Genomic DNA, 18,897 nt, shown 5'->3' on the forward strand with positions numbered 1-18,897 from the left:
ACCAGACATTCGACCCAGTCGTTAAGTCTATTCGTTCTGTATGTATGGACGTGACCCAGTTGTTCGCTCTAAATGTCCATTGCCATACTGGCTGGCAAAGTTCTTATCCCTTACTTGCCTGGTAGCCAACAACGGCTAACTTAGTCACATCAGACAGTGCAGACAGAATAACAGCAAAGTAGCTGCATTTGCATTTGTTTATGCTGTTTTCTAGTTACATTTATTTGGATACATCCATAACAATGAGCTTATATTTCGGGATTTTGCCTGGAATAGAAAATGTGCTCCCGTCAGAACACTGTTCAGAGGAGCTAGCCAACAACACAGTTAACTCAATCACTTCAAACTGAAGCTGGAAAGACAGCAAACTAGCTGCATTTTGTTTAGTTGTATTTGTTTTCTAGTGACATTTATTTGTATATATATCCATTAAAATTATGCAAGCTGATTCAGGATTTCGACTGGCTGAGAAAAGCTGCCTGCCTGTCTATCTTGTCCCGACTCATTACTATGGGACAGCTGAAGATCAAACTTCAATATTGGAACAATGTTGCAAATGTCAGAGAGACAGACAGCAAGGTTTATACAAATCTCCGCTGTTGAAAACCAAATGCTAGTCTAAAATAAATTAGAGATAATGTCTAGAGGCTTTTTACAGTGGAGATCAAGTTTGTAAATTCTCTGGCTGGGCTGATGAGACAGTGGATTGCGCAGTCAGATGGAACAGAGTAAATAGGCATTTCAACGTCATAGCTTTAGCCAGTGGTAACTTGTGGAATAGACACCGGCTGGAATGTGGTTTTAACCAATCAGCATTCAGGATTAGACCCCGTTGTATAACAAGCTTTATAGTCACAGTCGATGTTCACGTAATAATAATGAATTTTCCATGACCACATCCACAAATTGTGGAAAACAAACATTCTTTCCCATTGGCCCCCGGTGTAAAAGAGGCAACTTTGTTGTTAATGTTATGTGTGTGGAAAACATTTCATCACAGGTAAGATATTTAACTTGTTTAGTATAGTCCGTTTGTAACTCCACTCACTACTTATAGCCGTATAGTCCGTTTCTTTGTGTTGTTGGTCTTGGCTAGCTTAATGATGCGGTTGGTAGCCAGTCTGTAGCCTGGCGGTAGCACTTACTCACGTGGCTGCTAGCACCGTCATGAAAAGGGGAATGAATATTTAAATAAATTCTTAGTAGTGAGAAAGCTCGAGAGCAGGCAATGTTGAAAAATAATCATTAGACAGGTTGGACTTTTCTTAAATGTAGTTTTGTAATTGACTAAAACAAGCAAACAACAAGGAAAGTGCATTAGAATTTTTTGCTGTGAACCAATGGGGTAACTTAGGTAACCACAAGCTGTTTTCCCCACAAGGGGTCAGGGCTGCAACTTTCTACCTAATTTTATTTTATTTAACTAGGCAAGCCAGTTAAGAACACATTTTTATTTTCAATGACAGCCTAGGAACAGTGGACCAACTGCCTTGTTCAGGGGCGGAACTACAAATGTTTACCTTGTTAGCTCGGGGATTCGAACCTTTTGGTTACTAGTCCAACGCTCTAACCACTAGCCTACCTGCCGCCCCTAATACTGACTGGGAATATAGTTTATGAAGTAGGAACGGTAGCAAACAGCTGTGTTGAAGCCATCAAAGTTGAGCCGTCTGCACATGTCAATATTGGGGTGGTATTTATAGCCGAAACAGATCAAGAGCAGCGGTGAGCAGTAGTTCAAAATGTATAAATGGTTTCAAAAATATGTATACAAGCACACTATTCCAGACCACTATTCACGTTTTAAAGGTTAAATGGCGTTCCTAGTTAAATGATTGAAGACTAGTTGTGATGAGAATTTTTACCATTCAAGTCTATGGCCATTGGGATTTCCGCAAATATGGTTGTAGTGTGAAAAGTAGTATCAACAATATTTTTATCTAGCAACCTGACCAGTGCTAGTCTAAACGTTTTACACTTGTTCTGGTGATGGTAGCGTTTACGGTTTTGGTTCCAGAGTAATAATAATAAGTATGAACAGTTTCTGAGGTTGTAGTTTGATTTCAGCAAGCACATTTTACTAGATTGCATTATTTAAAATTTGGCAGGGTCTATAATGGCCAGTTAGTGCTCTTACTCCCTCCTAGAGGCGGAAAGGGGAGTGCAGTTTGGCAGCTACAGCCGGTAGAAGCCAACTTCAAATGTCTTGACAAATTTGAGAATAAGCGAGTTCTCACATTTCTACTTCGTGACAAGTTAAAAGGGGCAGTTTTTTTGTTACAAGACATGTTGCGTAGTAAGTTTATCATACAGTTCGGGATTTTGCGTCTGGAGTTGTCGACTTGATTATCACACATTGATCCTGTCTAGGATAACTTTGCATGTGTTAAATACGGGGTGAACGCTGACTTTTACTGTTTCTATTTTCTCATCTTCTACCGCCAAGGCTACAATTAACTGTCAACATAAGGTAAGGACGCAGTTTCTAAAGCATGTTCTTATCTAACTCAGTGGCAAGACAAAACACTCCTACTTCACAAAAAATGGCACTACAATGACATAATCACATGGTAATTAATTTGGATAATCTATTACAGCTATTGGCTGCGCAATTTTACTAAACTCCACTGAAAATCATAAAGTTAGATGCAGTTAAGTTGTTTGCAAATCTTAAACATTAAAAACAAGCAACATGTAGTCTCACATGCTTTGATAGGCTACAGTTATCTTTGTTCTGAAATCAACATTTCAAATTGTACACAGTCACATTACCATGGCTTTTGGCAATGTGATATTCTACTAATAATTTTGCGCGTCGTTATTGGCCCAGAGAGGATTGTAAGGGTTAACGACGGCGAAGATACACCAGCAATAACAAACATGTGGTACCATAATCCTGTTAGTTAATCCTCAATCATAAGAAGATATATTGTGGATTTATAAACTAGTAATGATGGTTTCAGAGCTGAGCGTTTCTTTGTATGTGGTCTTTGTACCAACGAGTGCCAATTCACATTTCTGTTACGTAAAATAGTTGCTTCCAGGGACTACAGATTCAAAAACTACCTAGCTAAATCTGGTGGAATGGTATGTTGTACATTGTCTGTGACAAATAAACGAATAAAAAACGTTTCGTGTAATTGTCCACTATTTTAAATGATTATTAATGTCATTTTTTCGTTGCATCTGTTGCCAAATGACTGATGAAATGAATCAACGACCAACTACACAACTAAAGGTAATTATAACTTCACGGGACTCAAACATGGTAGGCTAATGCGAATAACGCTGCAGCCAATTAGAATTACGCATGCAATGCCATCTCTCCTTCGCAGTATTTCCCCCAGATATCGACTTGTACACTAGGCCTATTGGTTTGCATTCCACTGCGCATCTGTCAGCGCAGCAAAACTTTAGAAAGGTGTTTAAAACACCCCATTTGAAAAGGAATGACATATTGAAGCATATTCAAGCAGCCGTTCATATTGATCCGTTAGCATCTGGAACGTCTGAATGTTTAAGTATCCACTTAAGACAATTTTGTAGGCAAGTGCGCTGACATTCGTTGTCAATTCAACAGTTTTTGCCTCGCCATCTCGTGCATCCAGGTGAGTTATTTCCTTTAGTGGCTTGGGACTTGCTCCAGTTTCCGTGGACTGCGATTTATGGGCTATATGCTTGCTTGGACTACTTGAAACACTTTTGACTATATATATAGTACTGTAAATTGTCTGATTTAGCTGGTCTGTAACATTATGTATGTCAACGATATTTGATATAAAGAGCGTCTTTTGGGACTGTTTCGGTAATTGACACTTGTGCGTAAAGGTTATTTACTTTATTAGTCACTGAATTGTTTCAAAGTGTACAGATGATTCGAATAGCAAACGGCTAACCATAATGTCATATAATGCATTTACATCGTGAAAATTGGTTTGTCCATATGTAGGTAAAAAAAAAAAAAAATAGCACGCTTATTTTGGCTATTGGTTTCCTTAAGACTGTTTTATAAGTAAACACTAGCCTACAACAAGCAAACAATTTAGTAATAGATGGTGCTTGTCAATGCTGCGTAATCTGCTGCCCGGCCACTCTTCTTGATTCTACAGTAGGCTACTTGACGCCTAGGTCACAGCGCTCCTCACGCTCCCCATCCAACGCGCGCGTTTAGAGCAACGGTGTATCGAAGCGGATTTATAAACAATTGATTTTCATGCCCAAAATGCATGTATTTTATTAAACGTATAGAGCTAAACGTAGCATCACCGATTGTGCATGTGTGTTAGGGATGGAATACAGCGCTCACTTTGTGGATCCTGTTGATCTGTGTGCTATATTTTCCAGCGTGTGAAATGCCTTGGAAGAGCTCCTGTGGAATAGAATAGTCACCATAGGCTTCAAGAAAACCTGGTTGCGTCAGTTGTAGTGGATGGCATTTGCGGATACCCCATGTGGAGACGTTTGCTCCTTTGATGTAATCTTAATTTGATGCACTTTCCGTTTTTCTTTGACGTCGACTGACACGCGCATGGAAACCCTGCTCTTATTTTCCTCGTTTTTTTTTCAGTTCCTTTGACACAACCGAGAGGGTCGTGATTATTGCATGCAACATAGCGGGATTCATGTTGGAAGCGTTTTTCTTTATCAATGTGCATTGATGTAGCAGAAAACGTGGAGGAGATAAGGTAAGACAAACTCGATTCAGACGCTTTTATGGTGGTGATGGTCCATGGATACCAAGGCGTTTCTTTACCAATTTTTCAGATGCGCTTTGTGAACTCAATTGTTTAGGCTATGTGAGTAAAATGTATCAATTACTGGATATATCCATTGACAGCCGGCGTCATACATGGAATCACACAGCCCCACAGGTTTGCTTTGTTTGTAGTCCTCTCTTGATACAACTTAAAATCAAAATAAAACCTTAAAGACTAATTGCACTGTTTTCTAATTGTCTAACAGAACCCTTATCTCAGCACCTGGTAGCTTTGGAAAGGATTTCATTGAAGAAATTGTCTGCAAGCGATTAAAAGGATTTCCATTCTTGTCTAAATCGGGAATTACACATCCAAACTGGGATCTATGAGCGGAAAAGTGGCGAAGCCAAAAGAAGATAAGGATGCTTCCAAGGGTAAGAGGCAAGCCTTGCAACGCACAGATTGCTGTTCCTAAATCACTGGTTTAAAGCGACCGTGCGCTCATTCATCTCCCACACATCCTCTGCTCGCCCTTTGAGATTTCTGAAAACAATAGTAGGCCAGCTACTGAATGGCGCGGCATATGTGGCTTGCTGGTGTTATTTCAGACTCAACCAGTAGCCATCTAGAATTAGCACATGTTATAACCTGCTTATAACCTAATGATTACGCAAGTAGTGTATCACATTTATTGGTTTCATTATTTAAACAATAAATATCTGCAGATATTAAATTAAGTAATACAAAACCAAGAACCATAATGAAACTCAAACAATGTAGTGCATTTTAATGAGCATTGGTAAACCTACAATGAATATTGGTCGTGCTGTCGCTTTAATGTGAAGGCAGTGAACAACAATGTCACTGGCATCCGTTTGAAATCCCCCCTGTTCTTGCTTGCATCTTTTTACGTGGGTTTGCATTTGCCCAGCTTTCAACATCATATTCTAATCACACACAGGGGAGTTCTACGCTAATATGACGTGGGCACACCATTTGTTTTGGTAGCTCGTGCGCTAATGACCCATTGGGTAAAAAATTAGCCTCTGCACGTCTCTAGAAAAGCCTCGCTTTGTGTCGGGATGTAAACTGGCGAGCCATTGCCATGGAGACAAAGGGAGGCAAGGTTGCCAGAGAAACCTCAACGAGATTACTCGATGTGCGCGCTCTACACCGAGGTTGTCCACGACAGTTTGGGGGCTAGCATGCACAGGCTTTCATCCCTTTGTTTTGATGATTGCGTATTTTTGTCAATTGAAGCAATCAATGGCAAGGCAACCCATCAAAACAGAATGTATCCAACAGCATACTGGAAACTGACAAAGAGGCAGCCAATGTGGAGTCATATTCAATTACAAAATAATTTATTCAGGATTCATCTGCTTTATATTAGTACTGTAGGCTATGTTGAATTTATTAATAGCCTATGATTCCATTGAAAGGAATGTTTGTTTTGATTATGTGCTTATTGAAAGTTGATCATGATTAAAACCAATATTATATTTGAATTATAACCACCAGCTTCCCTGGTTGTCATGTTTCCTGCTTTATTTGGTAAATACTGGGCTATTCGCCCTAAACAAATGAATAGGGCTCAGTCTGCTGACCTCACATATATTGTTGGTTTAATGCATGTCTAATAGACTATATTCCAAACATGTTATTCTGTGACATTTCTCCAGGGCCAACAGTAAGAGTGTGGACCTTTTTCTTTGTCCTTCAATAATTGTTTTCCTTCTTTAATTCAGACCATTGCTTTATCACTTGCCTGGTAAATTGGACTTGCAGCCTAATGCAGTTGACTTGTGCATGCTTTCACTTATTGAGATGTTCTCACCTCAAGTTACCATTGCACTTTCCAGACCACTAGGTCTGGGTTGAACCCCCCCCCCCCCCCTACACAGTATCCTTGTCATAATACAGCATTATACAGTACCAGTCCAAAATTTGGACACACCTACTCATTCCAGGGTTTTTCGTTATTGTTACTATTTTCTACATTGTAAAATAGTAGTGAAGACAAACTATGAAATAAAACATATGGAATCATGTAGTAACCAAAAAAGTGTTCAACAAATCAAAATATATTTTATAATTGAGATTCTTCAAAGTAGCCACCCTTTGCCTTGATGACAGCTTTGCACACTCTTGGTATTCTCTCAACCAGCTTCGTGAGGTAGTCACCTGGAATGTTTCAATTAACAGGTGTGCCTTGTTAAAAGTTAATTTGTGGAATTTCTTTCCTTAATGTGTTTGAGCCAATCAGTTGTGTTGTGACAAGGTAGGGGTGGTATACAGAAGATAGCCCTATTTGGTAAAAGACCAAGTCCATATTATGGCAAGAACAGCTCAAATAAGCAAAGAGAAACAACAGCCATCATTACTTTAAGACATGAAGGTCAGTCAATACGGAAGATTTCAAGAACTTTTAAAGTTTCTTCAAGTGCAGTCGCAAAAACCATCAAGCGCTATGATGAAACTGACTTTCATGAAGATCGCCACAGGAAAGGAAGACCCAGACTTACCTCTGCTGCAGAGGATAAGTACATTAGAGTTAACTGCACCTCAGATTGTAGCCCAAATAAATGCTTCACAGAGTTCAAGTAACAGACACATCTCAACATCAACTGTTCAGAGGAGACTGTGTGAATCAGGCCTTCATGGTCGAATTGCTGCAAAGAAACCACTGCTAAAGGACAGCAATAAGAAGAACAGGCTTGCTTGGGCCAAGAAACATGAGCAATGGACATTAGATCGGTGGAAATCTGTCCTTTGGTCTGATGAGTCCAAATTTGAGATTGTTGGTTCTAACCGCCATGTCTTTGTGAGACGCAGAGTAGGTGAATGGATGAACTCCGCATGTGTGGTTCCCACCGTGAAGCATGGAGGAGGAGGTGTGATGGTGTGGGAATGCTTTGCTGTTGACACTGTCAGTGATTTATTTAGAATTCAAGGCACACTTAACCAGCATGGCTACCACAGCATTCTGCAGCGATACACCATCCCGTCTGTTTAACACTTAGTGGGACTATCATTGGTTTTTCAACAGGACAATGACCCAACACACCTCCAGGCTGTGTAAGGGCTATTTGACCAATAAGGAGTGATGGAGTGCTGCATCAGATGAGCTGACCTCAACCCAATTGAAATGGTTTGGGATGAGTTGGATCGCAGAGTGAAGGAAAAGCAGCCAACAAGTGCTCAGCATATGTGGGAACCTCTTCAAGACTGTTGGAAAAACATTCCTCATGAAGCTGGTTGAGAGAATGTCAAGAGTGTGCAAAGCTGTCATCAAGGCTAACCAGCACCTACAGAGGAAGTGAACGATCCACCATGCATATAGCACTATGTATTAGAGATGTCAATAATAGGCCATGTGACCATCACTTTTTATTAACTGTCTTTGGAGTTAAGCTTTGGATCAATTCCACTGCTCTTTTTAAGAACAATAAGGGATTGAGGAAGGGAGTTAAACCCTGGAAATAATGGAATGAAGTTCCAGGCCTAGATTTAGGCCCTACGCTAGGGCAGTTAGACAAAATGTTAGCACATCTCACCAAACTCTTTGACCGTGGATGTTTTTTAAGGATTCGATTCAATCTGTAGCGCTGAAGATCCGCGTTATAGCGCGATTGAAATGGAATGGTAATTTCTGAATGAGCCCACGTAGGCAGTGTTTACCGTTAATGTTGTCCCCGCGAACGCGGGAACGTTGCCTTTTACATTTAAATTGTTCTATAACGCGGATCTTAGCGCTACGGATTAAATCGAGCCCCAGTGCACTCTGTTCCCATTAAAAAGGGAGTATGTGTGTGAGTAGCAGGACAGTAACAGAATAGAGGGATAAGAAGAAATGCTATCTATTCTCTGTGCGTTGGCTCACTCAGTGAAAGGTCATGCTTCACAAGACAGGAGTACATCCTGTGCTATTACAAGTGATTTACAGAATGGTAGCGAGAGAAAACCATGTCTTAGGCAGGGATAAAGTCTCCCTCCAATATCAAGGCAGGCAAATCAGTTAGTGAGCTTCCCCGCGCCCTAGTGAGCCCGAGTTGTCCGGACAGAGTGGTGTATCGAAGAGTACTCGCTATCCTGGCCTCAACCCCAGCATCCCAGAGCCTGTTAAATCAACGGGATCAATGCTTGTTTACATAAAGTTGTTATGTTGACATTTCTCGTCTCTCTTTTCTAGTCTTTGACTATGAAGCCTCTTGTTATTGTATGTGTTGTGGGTTTTCGAATATTCTTTTACAGAAGGAACTTATCAAACATGGCATCCCCTTTAACATAGTGCTCTCTCTCTCCCAGACTTCTTTGTGGCCTGCTTTTATGTAGACTCTCAGACCTCTTTTGTTGTCTCTGTCAGTGCCTCTTTAACGGCATAAACCGAGCAGTAGGCATAAGTCTTGCATATTTGCCGCCATATTAATTCAGCCCAGGGCAGCCACGTTGGCCAATCAATAGATATCCAGAGTTTGGAGTCACTGCTTCATGAATCACAAAGGAGCCAGCTCTCCCCTGCTCTGCTGTGACACCTGCTCTAATCTCATTGGCTAAACAACACGCTGCCAACAGTATCATTACCATCTTTTGATCTAGTAGCTGGCTGGCTCTCTCGGAAGCCGACTTAAATAGGATGGGGTCGGTTTCAGCAAAGACAAAGGAGGAGATTAGAATAGTGCTAAAGAGGTTTGTTATCTTTTACACAAAATCGCCATGCTGGGGATATACTGTTAGCTTAACCTGTTAGGGCTAGGGGGCAGTATTGACACGGCCGGATAAAAAAACGTACCCGATTTAATCTGGTTACTACTCCTGCCCAGTAACTAGAATATGCATATAATTATTGGCTTTGGATAGAAAACACCCTAAAGTTTCTAAAACTGTTTGAATGGTGTCTGTGAGTATAATAGAACTCATATGGCAGGCCAAAACCTGAGAAGATTCCATGCAGGAAGTGGCCTGTCTGACAAGTTGTGTTTCATCTTGGCTCTTTTTATTGAAGACTGAGGATCTTTGCTATAACGTGACACTTCCTACGGCTCCCATAGGCTCTCAGAGCCCGGGAAAAAGCTGAACGATATCGAGGCAGCCTCTGGCTGAAACACTTTATCGCGTTTGGCAAGTGGCCGATCAGAGTACTATGGGCTTAGGCGCGTGCCCGAGTCGACCCCATGCTTTATTTTCATTTGTCTGTTTACCTAAACGCAGATTCCCGGTCGGAATATTATCGCTTTTTTATGAGAAAAATGGCATAAAAATTGATTTTAAACAGCGGTTGACATGCTTCGAAGTACGGTAATGGAATATTTAGAATTTTTTTGTCACGAATTGCGCCATGCTCGTCACCCTTATTTACCCTTTCGGATAGTGTCTTGAACGCACGAACAAAACGCCGCTATTTGGATATAACGATGGATTATTTTGGACCAAACCAACATTTGTTATTGAAGTAGAAGTCCTGGGAGTGCATTCTGACGAAGACAGCAAAGGTAATAACATTTTTCTTATAGTAAATCTGACTTTGGTGAGTGCTAAACTTGCTGGGTGTCTAAATAGCTAGCCCTGTGATGCCGGGCTATCTACTGAGAATATTGCAAAATGTGCTTTCACCGAAAAGCTATTTTAAAATCGGACATATCGAGTGCATAGAGGAGTTCTGTATCTATAATTCTTAAAATAATTGTTATGCTTTTTGTGAACGTTTATCGTGAGTAATTTAGTAAATTCACCGGCAGTGTTCGGTGGGAATGCTAGTCACATGCTAGTCACATGCTAATGTAAAAAGCTGGTTTTTGATATAAATATGAACTTGATTGAACAAAACATGCATGTATTGTATAACATAATGTCCTAGGGTTGTCATCTGATGAAGATCATCAAAGGTTAGTGCTACATTTAGCTGTGGTTTGGGTTTATGTGACATTATATGCTAGCTTGAAAAATGGGTGTCTGATTATTTCTGGCTGGGTACTCTGCTGACATAATCTAATATTTTGCTTTCGTTGTAAAGCCTTTTTGAAATCGGACAGTGTGGTTAGATTAACGAGAGTCTTGTCTTTAAAATGGTGTAAAATAGTCATATGTTTGAAAAATTGAAGTTTTAGCATTTTTGAGGAATTTGAATAACGTGCCATGGGATTACACTGGCTGTTGAGTAGGTGGGACGCAAGCGTCACTGCTGAAGGGGGGACCGGTGCGACTGCAGTGGTTGGCTGAGGTGGACAGGGTCACCTGAAGGCTCTGTTTACCTCAGCTCCCGTGCTGGCTCATCTGGGTCTCTCTTTGGCGTTCATAGTGGAGGTGGACGCGTCCGAGGCTGGGATAGGAGCCGTGCTCTCTCAGCACTCGGGCACGCCACCAAAGCTCCGCCCCTGTGCTTTCTTTTCGAAGAAGCTATGATGTGGGGGACCGGGAGCTGTTGGCTGTTGTCAAGGCTGTGAAGGCGTGGAGACATTGGCTTGAGGGGGCTAAACACCCTTTCCTCATCTGGACCGACTACCGCAATCTGGAGTACATCCGGGCGGCAAGGAGACTGAACCCTCGTCAGGCAAGGTGGGCCATGTTCTTTACCTGTTTTGTTTTCACTCTGTCATACAGACCAAGTTCCCAGAACGCTAAGGCAGACGCACTGTCCCGGATGTATGACACAAAGGAGCGGTCCATGGATCACACTCCCATACTTCCGGCCTCTTGCCTGGTGGCACCGGTGGTGTGGGAGCTGGACGCGGACATCGAGCGGGTGTTACGCACAGAGCCCACTCCCCCTCAGTGTCCAGCTGGGCGCCTGTACGTTCCGTCTGCTCTCCGCGACCGTCTGATCTATTGGGCCCACACGTCACCCTCCTCTGGTCATCCTGGCATCGGTCGGACGATGCGTTGCCTTAGTGGGAAGTACTGGTGGTCCACCTTGGCCAAGGACGTGAGGGTTTATGTTTCCTCCTGCTCGTTGTGCGCCCAGTGCAAGGCTCCCAGGCACCTGCCCAGAGGGAAGTTACAACCCCTACCCGTTCCACAACGGCCGTGGTCGCACCTGTCGGTGGACTTCTTGATGGATCTTCCTCCCTCACAGGGCAACACCACGATCCTGGTCATTGTGGATAAGTTTTCTAAGTCCTGCCATCTCCTCCCTTTGCCCGGTCTCCCTACGGCCCTACAGAGTGTGGAGGCCCTGTTCACTCATGTCTTCCGGCACTACGGGGTGCCTGAGGACATAGTCTCTGATTGGGGTCCCCAGTTCACGGCCAGGGTCTGGAGAGCGTTCATGGAACGTCTGGGGTCTCGGTCAGCCTCACCTCAGGTTTTCACCCCGAGAGTAACGGGCAGGTGGAGAGAGTAAACCAGGATGTTTCTGCGGTCATATTGCCAGGACCAGGGGAGTGGGCGGCGTTCATGCCTTGGGCAGAGATGGCCCAAAACTCACTCTGCCACTCCTCCACTAACCTCTCCCCCTTCCAGTGTGTACTGGGGTATCAGCCGGTTCTGGCACCTTGGCATCAGAGACAGATCGAAGCTCCTGCGGTGGACGAATGGTTTAAGCGCTCGGAGGAGACCTGGGATGCCGCCCATGAGCACCTGCAATGGGCCGTGAGGCGGCAGAAGGCGAGCGCCGACCGCCACCGCAGTGAGGCCCCGGTGTTCACACCGGGGGACCGGGTCTGGCTCTCGACCCGAAACCTGTCCCTCCGCCTACCCTGCCGGAAGCTGGGTCCGCGGTTTGTGGGGCCATTCAAAGTCCTGAGGAGACTGAACGAGGTATGCTACAGGTTACAGCTTCCCCCAGATTACCGTATTAATCCCTCGTTCCATGTGTCTCTCCTCAGGCCGGTGGTGGCTGGTCCACTCCAGGAGTCTGAGGTGCGGGAGGTTCCTCCGCCCCCTCTGGACATTGAGGGGGCCCCGGCGTATGCTGTTCGAGCCATCCTGGACTCGAGGCGTCGGGCGAGGGGCCTTCAGTACCTCGTGGAGTGGGAGGGGCACGGTCCGGAGGAGAGATGCTGGGTGCCGGTGGAGGACGTCTTGGACCCTTCGTTGCTGCGGGAGTTCCACCGTCTCCACCCGGATCGCCCTGCGCCTCGTCCTCCGGGTCTTCCCCGAGGTCGGTGTCGGCGTGCTGCTGGAGCCGCGCGTCAAGGGGGGGTACTGTCACGACTTCCGCCGAAGTCGGTCCCTCTCCTTGTTTGGGCAGTGTTCGGCGGTCGACGTCACTGGCCTTCTAGCCATCGCCGATCCACTTTTCATTTTCCATTTGTTTTGTCTTTGTCTTACACAACTGGTTTCAATCCCCCAATTACTTGTTCATTATTTAACCCTCTGTTCCCCCATGTTTGTTTGTGAGTAATTGTTTATTGTATTGCGGTCCATATTTGTGGCCTGGTATTTTTACTACGTGTATTGTTATATTATTGAGTAAAATTGCTTTCATTACTCATATCTGCTGTCCTGCGCCTGACTCATTGCGCCACGCCACCCTGAGATGTTTGGGAATGTTAGGGGTCCTGTCTCTCCAGCTCCTTGCTCTGCCCGTCGTGCCCGGACAGTGTGGGCACTGACGGACAGCCTCGCTAGCTGGCAAGGCACTGTAAGTGGTGCTTTTCTGTCTGTCTATCTGTCTGTCTCTGTCCTGCTTTGTCCTCAGCCCTTAGAGGAGTGGAACACCATTCAGCACCCAAATGTAGGCTTCAGTATCCACAAGGCATATAGACTTGGGTGTTGTGTGAGTTGGCACATGTGATTAATAAAGTGTCATGGTCCTTCGGTGAAGTGATTTGTCAACATTACCATCTCCAGGAGTTTTTCTTCATTTAGTAAAGCTGCCTTGACTGACCTGGTTGGTTTCAGTCAATTCATTCCAGTAACCATCCATGGGCGCAAGGCCTTACCATGCAGTGTGTGTCATCCCCAAAACAATGACACCAAAAAGGTACTAAGTAGAGTAGATCTAGCTCCTCTGTCATTTCATCATTGTGTGGCCGGGGTCAGTGACCTGCCGTTAAAATCCCCTAAATACCTGGCTGCTATGATGCGTCAGCCAATCAGGTCCGTGCCAATCCTGAAAGCTGTGTGTTTTATGAGGTGAATGGGTTTGTATAAAGCTCTTCCTCATTCCCTCTCATTCTCCTTCTCTCTTTTCCCTATTCATCCTGACCCCTGACATCACGGTCTACCGTTGCTCCCTTGGTACACATCTAAATCGGCCACATCTTTTGGCTGCATCTGTGTTCATTGGTATGCTTTAATCCTCATTCAAGAAAGGGCCAGGAGTGAAAAGACAGCCTCGCTTCTCATCTTCATCATTCATTCATTCCCAGATATTGAAATGCTCACACAGTGCCAATGGGCAGGATTTGAGAGTATGTAGGTGTGGATTTGACTCAAATTAGATGTAGTGATGAACTGTAGGGGGATTGTAGCAAATCAGGCTTGAAAGGGTACTTAAGTGATTATCCGTAAAGATGGCTTTGGCTGGAAGTTGTTTATTCGTGTCATGACTGATATTTATTTATTATTTCTAAACCCTGGTTCTCTTATCAAAGTAATGGCAGAAAGGATCACAGGACCTCTTTCATGTAGGTGTGGGATTATGTATCGATTCGGAATGTTTGGATTACAGCGGAGTTTGGATTGTTTTAGATCCAGAAATACGCTACCCCACTCGGATGTGTTTTTTTCCTATCTAAAGATAATCCTCCATAATTGTGGTTATGTGTGTCAAACTGTGCTAATGACAATTACCTCTTTTAAACAGAGGCAGGATATTCTAATATTTCCGAGTACATGCCCCTATGTGTGTTTATGCATTTTGGTTGGTGTCAAATTTTTATTGTTTTCATAGAGGCCGTACTGACATATAAGATAAATATGCAGTAGGCTACATAGGTTACTGCCCATTCACATGAAACCCCCTATTCCACAAAGGCTACTCCATAGTGGGACTGTGATGCGGACAGGCAAGACATGGCCATGTCCCCCATTTAGAAAAAGCTGTTTGTTTTCCTGACTGGCCTATTAGGACTACATCTAGCACACTATCCACGTCAGCAAGAAATTGGCCACTCATGGCTAGCTTTATTTATTATTGTGCCACAGGAGCTATCTTGACGAAAGAGAGCCTTGTATGCTTTCTCTGCTTTCCACCAGACAGGAATGAACCATAGTACATCACACAGAGTGAAATATTACCTGAGTAATACCTCTGCCAGGTGTATGGCAATCCTCATATTCTCAATGTTGGTATAGAAGGCAATGCGATAGGAACAGGGGGGGGGGGGGGATCAGCCAATCAGAGCCACTTTGAGGATGGAGTTAGGAGCTCAGCTGTCCGACAGATAGAGTAGATGTGTGTCAGAGCTGACTCATTTAGCTGTAACCCTTTAAGCAACACCGAGCCCCCGCCATCAGTTTAAGCCCTTTAAATGAGACGGAGCACAGGGAGCCACAGACATCAGTTTAACCCCTTTAAATGAGACGGAGCACAGGGAGCCACAGCCATTAGTTTAACCCCTTTAAATGAGACGGAGCACAGGGAGCCATAGCCATCAGTTTAACCCCTTTAAATGAGATGGAGCACAGGGAGCCACAGCCATCAGTTTAACCCCTTTAACCTCTATGGGCTAGGTGGGACGCTTGCAGCCAGTTGAATCCTGTGGCGCGTTATTCAAATCCTTAGATATGCTATTACTTCAATTTTTCAAAAATATGACTATTTTACACCATTTTAAAGATAAGACTCGTTAATCTAACCACACTGTCCGATTTCAAAAAGGCTTTACAACGAAAGCAAAACATTAGATTATGTCAGCAGAGTACTGAGCCAGAAATAATCAGACACCCATTTTTCAACCTAGCATATAATGTCACATAAACCCAAACCACAGCTAAATGTAGCACTAACCTTTGATGATCTTCATCAGATGACAACCCTAGGACATTATGTTATACAATACATGCATGTTTTGTTCAATCAAGTTCATATTTATATCAAAAACCAGCTTTTTACATTAGCATGTGACTAGCATTCCCACCGAACACTGCCGGTGAATTTACTAAATTACTCACGATAAACGTTCACAAAAAACAATTATTTTAAGAATTATAGATACAGAACTCCTCTATGCACTCGATATGTCCGATTTTAAAATAGCTTTTCGGTGAAAGCACATTTGGCAATATTCTCAGTAGATAGCCCGGCATCACAGGGCTAGCTATTTAGACGCCCAGCAGGTTTAGCACTCATCAAAGTCAGATTTACTATAAGAAAAATGTTCTTACCTTTGTTGTCTTCGTCAGAATGCACTCCCACGACTTCTACTTCAATAACAAATGTTGGTTTGGTCCAAAAGAATCCATCGTTATATCCAAACAGCGGCGTTTTGTTCGTGCGTTCTAGACACTATCCGAAAGGGTAAATAAGGGTGACGAGCATGGCGCAATTCGTGACAAAAGAATTCTAAATATTCCATTACCGTACTTCGAAGCATGTCAACCGCTGTTTAAAATCAATTTTTATGCCATTTTTCTCATAAAAAAGCGATAATATTCCGACCGGGAATCTGCGTTTAGATAAACAGACAAAGGAAAACAAAGCATTCGGTCGAAGCGGGCACGCGCCTAAGCCCATAGTACTCTGAGTGGCCACTTGCCAAAAGCGATAAAGTGTTTCAGCCAGAGCCTGCCTCGATATCGTTCAACGTTTTCCCGGGCTCTGAGACCCTATGGACGACGTAGGAAGTGTCACGTTATTGCACAGATCCTGAGTCTTCAATCAAAAGAGCCAAGATGAAACACTACTTCTCAGACAGGCCACTTCCTGCTTGAAATCTTCTCAGGTTTTGGCCTGCCATAGGAGTTCTGTTATACTCACAGACACCATTCAAACAGTTTTAGAAACTTTAGGGTGTTTTCTATCCAAAGCCAATAATTATATGCATACTCTAGTTACTGGGCAGGAGTAGTAACCAGATTAAATCGGGTACGTTTTTTATCCAGCCGTGTCAATACTGCCCCCTATCCCCAACAGGTTAAATGAGATGGAGCACAGGGAGCCACAGCCATTAGTTTAACCCCTTTAAATGAGACGGAGCACAGGGAGCCACAGCCCTTAGTTTGAGTGTTAAGAGCGGACCCAGTGACAACGTGACACAGATAGTGACACACAGGGTCCACAGGGAGCAGGTGGCTGGCTGCTGATGTGTCGCCGTTATCGACAGAGGACAGGGAAGAAGGACCAAGGGGACAGTATGAGAGGCACAGCTGAATTACAAGTGGTTTTCAAAGCTTTAGATGGACAAGACAAAGAAATGTAATCAGTTTCAATGTACAATATGTAGTAGATAGAGAGTTGTCCTATCCTACACTAACAAGAATTTGAGATATACAGTATCAGCTAAATGAGAGATAATTGTATGTGAAAGGCAAAGGTCCTCTTAGCTAGATTTTTGTAAGAATCTTTCCCTCTGGCAGGCTTTAGTTCCTGATCAATATACAGTACAAGCCGTGTTCAATTTAAGTTGCCCCTCCCTCGCATGCCTGCCTCAACTTTCGATTCCTGTTTTTCTACAGTCAAAAGACTACAACAGCCAGAAGGCTGTTGACAAGCAAGGCAACTGTGATTGCAGTTGTTTAATTAACATAGCAGTCAACCTATTTCCTAAAAGTTTTGTTTCATTTGTGTGCTAATTGAGCAGCGTTGCTGAGTGAGCCAGTTGGGGGAGAGCTACTACAACGCTCCGCAGTTTGCAGCCATTTCGCCAACGCAGGTGGCTACTCCACATCCGTGTGCGGCGTCCTTTTTTGGGACAGCTGGGACACTTATTTTCGGCTATGAACCAAGCATGAACTGGCAGGAATTCACCCATAGGTTGTTGCGTTGGCTTATCTAAGCAAGGAAACATGACTATAGTGTGAATTTTTTTATTTTTATTGCAGCTGCTTCACTATTCTATGCCTTTATGTCCAACTAGGTACTGGCAGGGGACATCTCTGGTGAGGCAGTGATTTGTTGTCAGTTGAGGGGTAAAGTGAGGCCACAGAAGCAATTATCAGAAGGTCAAAGGTCACTAAGCAGCCTCAGGCAGTGGAAGAGAACTAGGCGCTAGCCTAGCCTGTTGGAGCTGAATCACAACCACACTGCACTGCATCATTTCAGATATTCAAAAAAGGACCATTTCAGTTTCTCATTTCAGCCACCATTTCAGTCTCATTTCAGTGACTTCTTCAGTCTCGGAACATCATCCTCAGTGCTGGTGCCAGTTTCCTGACTCCTGTCCACATGATATCAAGGTCTAGAAGTCATGTAGTGTAAAAGGCTTTTCCGGCCCCGGTGGATCGTTGCTCCATTTTAAACCAGGAAGCCGGAGGATTAATAGATAGTCCGGACACACACTAATTATAGTTGGATTAAGGCGAGGTAAGAATGGGAGGCAATAAGGCTGGGGCCAGTGGTAATAAACAGAACAGTGGGCTGTAGGCTTGAGAATAATAAAGCAGGGCTTGAGCAGGGCTTGAGGGGAGAGCAAAGCAGCGCAGTGTGGGCCAGAGTGCTATACTGTAGTTGAGTGTGGTCGCCTCTGGCTTTGATGTGGCTGAGATTAGCATTAGCGTAGTTAGCTTTAGTGTTTACATAAGCATTAGCATAGCCGTGGCTATAAAGCCTGAGCTGGCCAAAGACTCTTTGGCTCTGATTAGCCTGGTGTGCGCTAACCCGAGTGACAGGCTGCCATCTCCTTGCCACTAACCCACCGCCTGGGCTGGGGATGTTATAATGGGATTATTTTCTTCCCGCTTCCCTTGTCCAGCAGCTCATTTAACCAGCGCATTGAAACCAGCGCTGGGCCTCCTCGCGTCAGCTTTCAGCAGCCCACAGCCTACGCCATGTTCCCGGGACGAAGACAACACAACCTAAATTTATACCATTAGCCCTTGGCATGCCTTAAAACACATTTTCAAGACAAGGCGAATTAGGCTCCTCTATAGTGCTGAATGTGTAGGATCGTCGGCTGGCTGAGGGTTGAGTGAGAGTGGAGCGTTGATAGCGCAGGCAGCATACTATAGCATTAGTCGGTCCTCTGCATGTGGTGGGGACATACAAGTGGAGTAAGCGGTTCGAGCTCTGAATGTTGTTGGATTTGGGGTCAGCCTTGAACGTTGCTATACGCATAAGCATAGTATATTAAGGAGTGAAAGAGACTGGTTTTTATGT

At 43.9% G+C, this 18,897-nt stretch overlaps 1 protein-coding gene across 3 annotated transcripts in view; it reads left to right on the forward strand.

Moving 5' to 3' along the window:
* The first annotated feature begins 2,185 nt into the window (after positions 1-2,185).
* The window catches only part of LOC100194849 (fibroblast growth factor 13), a 193,556-nt gene continuing 176,844 nt past the window's right edge, over positions 2,186-18,897 (forward strand). The window contains exons 1-2 of one of the 3 annotated variants that reach the window (XM_014199401.3): positions 2,186-2,470; positions 4,963-5,131. In XM_014199401.3, the coding sequence (XP_014054876.1) occupies positions 5,083-5,131 (49 nt within the window). In that variant the 5' untranslated portion in view covers positions 2,186-2,470; positions 4,963-5,082. 3 annotated transcript variants of the gene reach the window in all.

The sequence above is a fragment of the Salmo salar genome, chromosome 05, assembly GCF_965601325.2.
Source record: "Salmo salar chromosome 05, fSalSal1, whole genome shotgun sequence".
Taxonomy (NCBI): Eukaryota; Metazoa; Chordata; class Actinopteri; order Salmoniformes; family Salmonidae; genus Salmo; species Salmo salar.